A 9,161-nucleotide genomic window follows, 5' to 3' on the forward strand; every position below is an offset into this window, starting at 1 on the left:
ACAATACATGCGGCGGGTTATCGAGAAGAAGGCAAAGTTTGATATTATGAAACTGAACTGTGTTCTGGTAAGTATTAATTGTTTGTCTTTTTTAAAGTACAAAAAAATTATGAATGCAATTATGCAAACTTTCATTGATCATTTATTGTTTTTACGATGAAATCTGAGCATGATAGGCTTTTATTTTTCTGGATAAGCGAATATCTTTTCAAGTCCATTTTTATCTTAAATTAACACTTTTAAAGCCTACAGGTTGCACCGAAGACATTCATTCCCGTTTTATTTGGACATGCAAGTGATGACAAATTCATTCAGCCACACCACTCCGATCTCATCTCTGAGTCATATGCGGTATTAGTTTTACAAAATGTTTGAGCTTGATACTTTCTAAAAGCAGTTTGCATTTTTCTCTTTGATAGCAACTCTTCTCGACCACAATTCTTTTATGATTCAGTTTCCATTTTCTTCTACAATGTCCTCTGTCCTCCTCAAGTTTCTATTGCAGAAAAGCTCGAGAAATATTATGATTTGGGGGATTTAAAACTCGGTTCCGGTGTGGATGAGGTATTTAGCTTTTATATTTCATTGTCTTGAAATATAAATGATACTACAGAAACTAATTTGCTCTTTTACTTTTTTCTTTTCATGCTAGAGCGTATTATATGAGATTCTCTCTAGTCTGCGGTCTGCAACTACTGATGCTGCAAGTTCATCTTCTGCATTTCCAACAATATCTGCGACAAAACCAGTTACCGAACTTCTTTCAGAAGCAGCTCCACTGGATGATGCAGTAGGGTGCCTTAACCTTTTGTCTCCATTATTTTCTTCAAAACACCTTGTTCTGTTTAGTTTATCCATTGCTTGTAACACAGGAGCCTTTGTTTGAAGAAGATACTACGAACAAAATCGATGGAATTGTCCATGATGAAGCCGCTAATGTGCAGGTCATCTTTATATAACCGTCTCTGAAATTAATAAATGGTTGTATAATTTGCATTCTTGAAAATATGAAGGAGCATGAGAAGAATCCAATTATTAGTGAAGTTATTCCAGAATATGATATTGCTATTGTTGGAGGAGGCATGGTTGGCATGTCTTTAGCTTGTTTCTTAGGTATCTTCTTGCTATGGGTGTATGTCGGAGTCATATTTTTTCTAGACTGCAATATGTTGTATCATGCCATCATCTACTAAGTCATTGGAATATATTGTTTTAGCTAGGTATGATTTGCCTAATATCCTGAAATAATCACATCGTCATCAAAGTTTAACCTTGTTAATCTGCACCTAGTTACCACCTTTCTTGGGTGTACAAACCATTGAATAGTTTCACATTCCGAAACCATGAAATATTTGAGAATGTGTTTCATTATTATTAAGAGAAAGGCATGGCAATTTCGATACCGTTCTCCCATCGTTTAAAGATTATGCTAAGCAAAATGAGCTTGCAGTTGGTTTAAACTTTTAACCATGTTAGAAGTAATCAAATGTTTCAATGTTCATTCATTCAACCTTTATGATTATGATGCTTAGGAGTATTACTTATGATGTAAAAGGTTATTAAAGCAACAAATCTGTCCAATCATCTTGTTTTTTCCAGCTAGCATGCCAATGACAAAGCAGTTGAGTGTGGCAATTATTGACAGCAATCCAGCTCTGGCTAGTGGCTTAATCATCCAAAGAGAAGACCCTCCTGATCCTAGAGTCAGTACAGTGACTCCTGCTTCTATATCATTTCTCCAAGGTATCCAGTTTTTAAGGTTTGTTTTTTTTACTATCGTTGTGGGGTTAATTTCAAATTCTCTCTTCTTTTGCAATTTTTCTAAATGGTTAACCCAGTTCACACACATGGTCAATAAATTGTTGGATTTGGTTAATAGCTAGTATATTAAGTGTTGCAACTCATTGATCATCTACTGAATTTCATTAACCATGAATTTAAACGTGACTAACTTTGGTTTTCAAGTGTTCAAATCTACATGTAGTGTAACACCTGAGATTGTTGTTAATTAAGTTGAGTTGATGGTTAATGAGTTGTCCAATCTTTATATACCCATTAACCACTCATTGAAATGCGTTAACCATTTAAAAAATTAGCTCTCTCAAACTGATGTTCAAGTGACATTTTTATAAAATAACTCAAGAGGCATGGCCATCAAATCCTCTTACATGCCATAAATGGTGACTTTCCTAAAACTACAATGAATAAAACACCTAGAAACAACAAATATTGTTCTTTTCCATATGAAGTTAATGAGATGATTGACACTGTCACGTTGGTAGGAGTGCATTCCACTGGTCAAGTACACACCTAAGATTTGTACAAACAGTATGATTCAATAAAATTATTTCCCTTGCCAAATCTGTGTAGTGAAATTTGGAAAGCTGCTTAAAGAATAAGGGAACATGTTAATAGTGATTAAGGCACTATTAGAATTTTGTAAATAGTTTTTCCATGGAGAATAGAACATAAAATAACATAACTGTTACTCTTTTGAAATTCATCATTCCTCAATGGAAACTCATCATTCCTCAACTATACAAACAATATCCAAATGATGACATGAATTTTAATATCTCGGTATCTTCTCCACCGGTTATAGAAGTGTCTGATCAAGATATCGACGTTATCGTTTCCATAGACTTAATCATTGATCTTTTCACATATGTAACACCATCTCCATGTTCATACAAAAATCATTGTAATTTCGACTTTGAAATACATGACCTTTATCAGTTACTTAGTCAAGGCATTTATATGAATCTTACTCTTTTACTTTGTATCCATTTTGCAGTCATTGACATCAACTGTCCTCAAAACCGTCCTGATACCGTACTTGAACTCGCAGTTAAAGAAGGGAATTCCATTGCCGATTCTTAAGGGTTTCGCCCTTAAGAACGCTCGAATCATGAACACTCTGCCGTGGATTGTGTTGTCTAGAGTGGAGAAAGAATACCTCAAATCTTATTTTTTTTCTATGAGTATATGAAGGTTTTTTACTTAATCGTTGTTACTTATTTATAGCCCAAATTAAAAGGATGAAATTGGTTTTTGACATGTTTCATTTGAAGTTTGTTTTTGAGCTGCTTTGTTTTCTTTATCAAATTGTACTAACTAACTTTGACACTTCTTTTATCATGCAGGGATCTATTATACAAGCCCATTGTACTATGTAAGGCAACAATCAATATTTTCTTGAAATATATATTAAAAATGCGAGTAGCGTTGTGAATTTTGTTTTTTTCCCTTCATTTTTGCAGCTTGTGGTCACATATGTTGTTTCTGGTGTGTGTATAAGTCGATGAATTGTCGGCGTGAGTCTCAGTGTCCAACATGTAGGCATCAATACTATCACTTCCCAACAGTGTGTCAATCACTTCATTTTTTGCTTCTTAAGATGTATCCTGTTGCTTACAATAGAAGGATCAATCAAACTCTTGGTATGTATCTTTCTCTAACTGTATGCATAAGCATATTTAGACTATGAAGCACATACACATATACCGACACCGGACATGACACCGACACTGACATGCTAACATCAGTAATGATTTGAAAAAAATGAATAAATCTTCATATTTGTTGCAAAGCATTAGCGTGTTAAAATGCACATCTGAGCTATATACCATTGATACATGTGACTCTTTATTGTAATAACACTTTCTTGTAATAATTTTTTGTGTCTTGTTTTTTTGCATACAGAAAACAATTGCTTCTCCAGGGCATGGTATTTTGGCCATGGATGAATCCAATGCTACATGTGGAAAGCGGTTGGATTCAATTGAACTAGAGAACACCGAAACTAACCGTCACGCATGGCGTAAAATTATATATGAAGAAAGTGTTATGACTTAGTTAAAATATAATTTACATGTGTATTATTTTATAATACTTGAAATATTATGACTGTACATGATTTTGTATATTTTTTTGGTTAATATGAAAAATATTTTGACTTAGTTAAAATATGATTTTTATGTGTATGATTTTTATAGTATTTGCAATATTATGACTGAAAATGAAATATAACTAAATGGTGTATATGAAATAGGGTGTAAATAGATATAATTGTTCATTCATAAATGGCGTATTTACACCTGATTTTTATTAAAATAGGGTGTAATTAAGAACATATTTACACTCGATTTTTATTAAAATAGGGTGTAATTAAAATGTAATTACGCCCAATTACACCCGATTTTTATTAAAATGGGTGTAATTAAAACGTAATTACACCCAATTACACCCGATTTTTATTAAAACAGGGTGTAATTAAAACGTAATTACGCCAAATTACACCCAATTTTTATTAAAATAGGGTGTAATTAAAAACGTAATTACGCCCAATTACACCCGATTTTTATTAAAACAGGGTGTAATTAAAAATGTAATTACGCCCAATTACACCCGATATTTTTAAAATAAAACGGGTGTAAATTCGTTAGACATTTCTCACCCTGTGGATATACACCCGATTTTTATTAAAAATAATGGGTGTAAATTTAATAAAAAACGGGTGTAAATTAACATTTTTGTACTAGTGAATATATCTTTTTCATTATTGTGGATTCAATACTTTGCTTGCACATCAAGAAACACTAGAGATATTCCATCAATTGACATTGAGAGCATTAATTTCAATATTAGAAAAACACGAAAGACTTGTGAGAGGTGGGAAATACATTGTGAGGTGTGTGAATGTAGTGTTCTTACTCACGACAGACAAATGAAACGTAAAGCACCTCGGACACCGTCCGATCAAGGGAAACACTTCAAAGCTCGAAGTGCATTCAGCCTAGAGTCTTAGAGAAAGACAAGAACCGAAGACCCCAGACACCGTCTGATCACTCTGAAGTCATTGTCGAGGGTTATCCACCCGACGATTATTTATTTATTTATTTGTCCACCTCGATTAGAGATAAGCCTTGGGGCAGGGACGAGGATCCTACCCTTGACCAGAGAACGTTCCTCAGTGACGCGGAGCACAATTTAAAGTATGATTACATGACCTCGACTTTGCTGATCTCGGGCCTCGTTCCTAAGAATGCAAACAATTCTCCAAACACGACATACAAATCAGTACGATACTACAACAAACCCTTAATACAATAGACTATTATAGCAACCAATAAAGGTAGCTTACATTATTCAACGCGCTAAGTTGCAAAAAGTAAGAAAATTTCAGAGACATATTCGCCTTCTCATTACAATTAAATACACCCACAACAAATATTCCACCATCGCCGATGAACGCCTGTGGTCTGGCCTTTACTCTAAAGTGAATAAAGACTACACAAATTAAAAGAGTAAGCGCTGGAAGACAACAATTTGTGAACTACAATAATGATAAAGCAAAGGCCGACATAAAGCTCTAAAAGCTAACAATACTGGAAACATCAAGGTAAAGTATTTTATTAAAAATAAAAAATATTACACGCAAGACACACAAGTAAGAGAAATGCTGCATAAATAAATAATACAAAGCAAAAGAAAAAATAAAGTCAAGGAATTTGAAGCCGAGACACCAGGACCACCTTCTTGAGTTACCCTGGGAGCGGACTCAAAATGATCCAACACCTCAGCAGAAATTACAGCACCAGGATAGAACTTCCTTGCCTGCACCACCACTAGTTCACGAACTCCGAACACGTCTCACATAGTTTGTTGAAGAGTATCATGAAGTGCCTGCCTCAGACCGACCACTTCGATCCGGAGAGCTTTCAAGGTCTCTACATCTTTTTGGTACTCTTCCACATGACGAGCTTTTTCCTCAATGGAATAGAAAACGACCTTGTATCACTTCTCTACATCTCAGAGAGAACTCTCCAATTTAGTCACACGAGCCTCCATGGTAGAAGAGGAGCCGTCTACTTTCACTACCTCTTGCAAATAATTAGTTGCATTAACTTCCTCTTGCAGTGCAAGAAGCTCCTTATGAAGATTGGTGCACTTTAACTCCATAGCTTCAACCTTCCCCTTTCATGTATCCCGTTCCTTGAAGGGACTATTTGGGGACAAAACATTACCCCTTCTTTTAGAGATGAGTGAAAAAACAAAAGCATATTTGAACATGATATAAACAATTTTAGAGGGCATTTCTATTTTATCCCTTTAGGGAGATTCTGGACGAAAGATATATTCAACATCAAGACTACAACATCAATCTCCTCAGAGGTGTGTGGAAGCCGAGATGAGAAGATGTCCAATATCTTTATAAAAGGATTCACCTCCCTAGGAGCGTCATCTTCAACGATCCAAGTCCACTTTGGAGAACACTCAGTCCAAGGAGGTTGTTTTGCGTCTTCCCGAGCCCTTTTGGCCGAAACTGGAGGCGAAGTTGGTTCCCCATCATCAAAGTAGCTACGAAATCCGCAAGATGGTCCAACTCGAGCACAAGAGCCGAAGAGTCTACAACCGGGTGGGATAATGGCCCAGAGTAGGAGTGGAAAAAAAAGAAGAAGTCCAGTATTCACTACAGTCCGAATACCTTGAGCACCAATATGCTTGTGGCAAACGAATTTAACCTAACGAGCTAAACATTCAGAGTTGAATTGAATTGTTCATGAATTTAAAATAATTGTAGTTTGAGCTTAAAAAAAGTTCATATCAAACTCGAGTCAAGTTTCAATCTGAAGCAATTCTTATCAAATCGAATCAAATTGAGACAAATTCGACTGAACCCATCTTATTTCCACCCCTCCCAGTAATGGACTATGGAATTATATTAAGTCTAGTGTCAAATAAAAAGGGTCGATATAAAGCAAATTTGAAAGTATTAAATAAATGCTAACAAAGAAAATCCATAATTTATAATAAACTATACTTTATTTATAAAAAGTTGCACATAAAAATATGTAAAAACTACACGTTGAGAAACAAAAGTCAAACCACCTAATCATGCTAGATCCTCGAGTCCTTTATTAAACAAAAAAGTGAAAACATCCATTTCACTCTTAGGCAAAGCTAACCCTATCTCAATTCCACCCTCAAAATCTCTACTCTCAACAAAAGAAACACCTCTTGTAAAATCAATTGAAATCTCTTCAATTTTCTTAGGCCTCCCCCACCCAAAATTCAAGTCATAAAGTCTCAATTTTGGAGACCATGTAACATGAACATGTTCCTCTGACCCATGTAACATTTCCCAATCCAAAATCCACTTTTCACCTTCCCGTAAAATTGATGCATCAAGTTTCTTAATTGTGCTTGCGATTTCTTTAGCCGCAATAACAATTCCATCTTCTCCTAGTAAATCCTTTCTTCTCAATGATACCTTTCCAAATCCAACACAATTGCCAAAATAGTTCTTTGGTACTTCATACTCTAACCTTGTTATTCCACCAGCAATGAATCCAAAGTGTGTAACATCTTCATTAACAAACTCTTGTTGGGTTTTAACCAAACAAACCCAAAAAAAAGCACTAGTTAACACATAAGGAGATAAATGCAAAGGAAGAGATGTTTTCTTTTCTTTGCATGATTCAAGAATAATTTTTTTTACTTTCTCCATTTCACTTGGACTCATTGAGAATGTAGCTCTAGTCATGTTTGAGAAATCCATTTTTGTGTCTCTACTAGTATCCATGACATTTCTTTTTCTTAAATCTTTTAAGAAAATTTGGCGAAGGTCTTTTTCGTCGATGATCACGTCTCGGTCGTAAAAGGGTGGTGACTTTATTGATGGTGAGGGTTCAAAGGTGGAAATAGAAGAACAATATGAAGACCATGTTTTGATGAAATTGTGGAAGGTTCTTCCATCAGCAATAACATGATGAAAAGCTAGGCCAATGGAAAAGCCATAATTTGGGAATAATGTGATTTGAATAGCTAACAAAGGGAACTCTTTGTGTTCAAATGAAAAGATTTCTTGCAATTTTGGGACTAAAGAGTGAAATTTGTTGACATCTCTTACATGATAAGAGCATAAGTGTTCGAAGTCACTGTTTGATTCAGCGACTACGAATGAAATTGAGTTGTCATGAGTGGATTTGAGTTGGGGATCGGTTAGACCGGGCGAGGGAACGAATGTACCGGAAAATGGGAAGTAATGTTGAAGTGTAAGAGAAAGAGATTGTTTAAGTTTTGGGACAATGGTGGTTGTGAAATGTGAAATTGAGTGGGGGAAGTCATAGAAAAATAGAGGTTGGCTTGGAGAATAAAGAAGCCAAGGAATGTCAAAGAATGTTAGTGGGAGGGAAGATGTTTTTGGAGTTGTGTTGAGTGGGGGTGTGATTTTGCAATGGTCAAGAACATTCAATGTGAAAGGTGTGGTTGTGGTGGACATGTTTTGTAAGAGGAACTAAGAAAGTGTGAGATAATTTTATAATGTGATGTTCTTATATATATATATATATATATATATATATATATATATATATATATATATATATATATATATATATATATATATATATATATATATATATATATATATATATATATATATATATATATATTGTGAGGGTGTTGAATGAGTATCTCTTATGTATTGAAAATATTCGGTTAAAAATGAGAATATGTCTTATTGTCACTTCCTTTAAAATATAGAACACATGGTGATTATGTTAGAATAATAAACGAAAATATAACGTGTGGTTAGGTATATGACATATTAAAGAAATGGTCAAGAAATTCCACCCAAGTAGTCATTGTTAAATAATGGTGGATACTCCATATTTATAACATCATTATAAAAGAAGATACTCCATATCTATAACATCATTATAAAAGAATAGATTAAAATAAAATTCTATGATGTCAAAAATAGTGATCATTTAGCTCATCTTTTGTAAAAGAGACAAGAGACTATCTGACTCGCTTGGGATTTACCTGTAACGAAGTTGGATAATGAATTGGACTAAATAATTTAGAATTTCATTATTACGGGTTACAAGACTATCTGACTCGCTTCGGATTTACCTGTGACGAAGTTGGATAATCAATTGGACTAAATAATTTAGAATTTCATTATTACGGGTTACAATTAGTCAGACTGAATTCGGTTATATATAATATTAATTTTTAATTATAAAAAATTTAAAAAATTAATAAATTATTCAATACTAAAAATATATAATTCAACTACTTACATTACATACATTACATTTAAGATAATTTATTATACAAATAAACTATTTCAATTAAATAATAAAGAATCAAGT

At 34.0% G+C, this 9,161-nt stretch overlaps 1 protein-coding gene and 1 long non-coding RNA gene across 4 annotated transcripts; one reads left to right on the forward strand and one right to left on the reverse strand.

Moving 5' to 3' along the window:
• Positions 1 to 3,903, forward strand: LOC131662681 (uncharacterized). Of its 3 annotated transcripts, none has more exons than XR_009301794.1 (9): positions 1 to 67; positions 253 to 564; positions 653 to 790; positions 873 to 1,113; positions 1,600 to 1,743; positions 2,849 to 2,991; positions 3,144 to 3,172; positions 3,261 to 3,440; positions 3,703 to 3,903. It is a non-coding gene; the product is annotated as an uncharacterized LOC131662681 (long non-coding RNA). The 3 variants fall into 3 exon arrangements; XR_009301795.1 differs by having other exon boundaries at positions 873 to 944; XR_009301793.1 differs by having other exon boundaries at positions 653 to 1,113.
• Positions 3,904 to 6,867: 2,964 nt separating this feature from the next.
• LOC131657019 (anthocyanin 5-aromatic acyltransferase-like) lies at positions 6,868 to 8,306 on the reverse strand. The gene has a single exon (XM_058926538.1). The coding sequence runs from the start codon at positions 8,282 to 8,284 to the stop codon at positions 6,896 to 6,898; it is 1,389 nt and encodes a 462-aa protein (XP_058782521.1). The 5' UTR covers positions 8,285 to 8,306; the 3' UTR covers positions 6,868 to 6,895.
• Positions 8,307 to 9,161: the final 855 nt, after the last annotated feature.

The sequence above is a fragment of the Vicia villosa genome, linkage group LG3, assembly GCF_029867415.1.
Source record: "Vicia villosa cultivar HV-30 ecotype Madison, WI linkage group LG3, Vvil1.0, whole genome shotgun sequence".
In the NCBI taxonomy this organism is placed as follows: domain Eukaryota; kingdom Viridiplantae; phylum Streptophyta; class Magnoliopsida; order Fabales; family Fabaceae; genus Vicia; species Vicia villosa.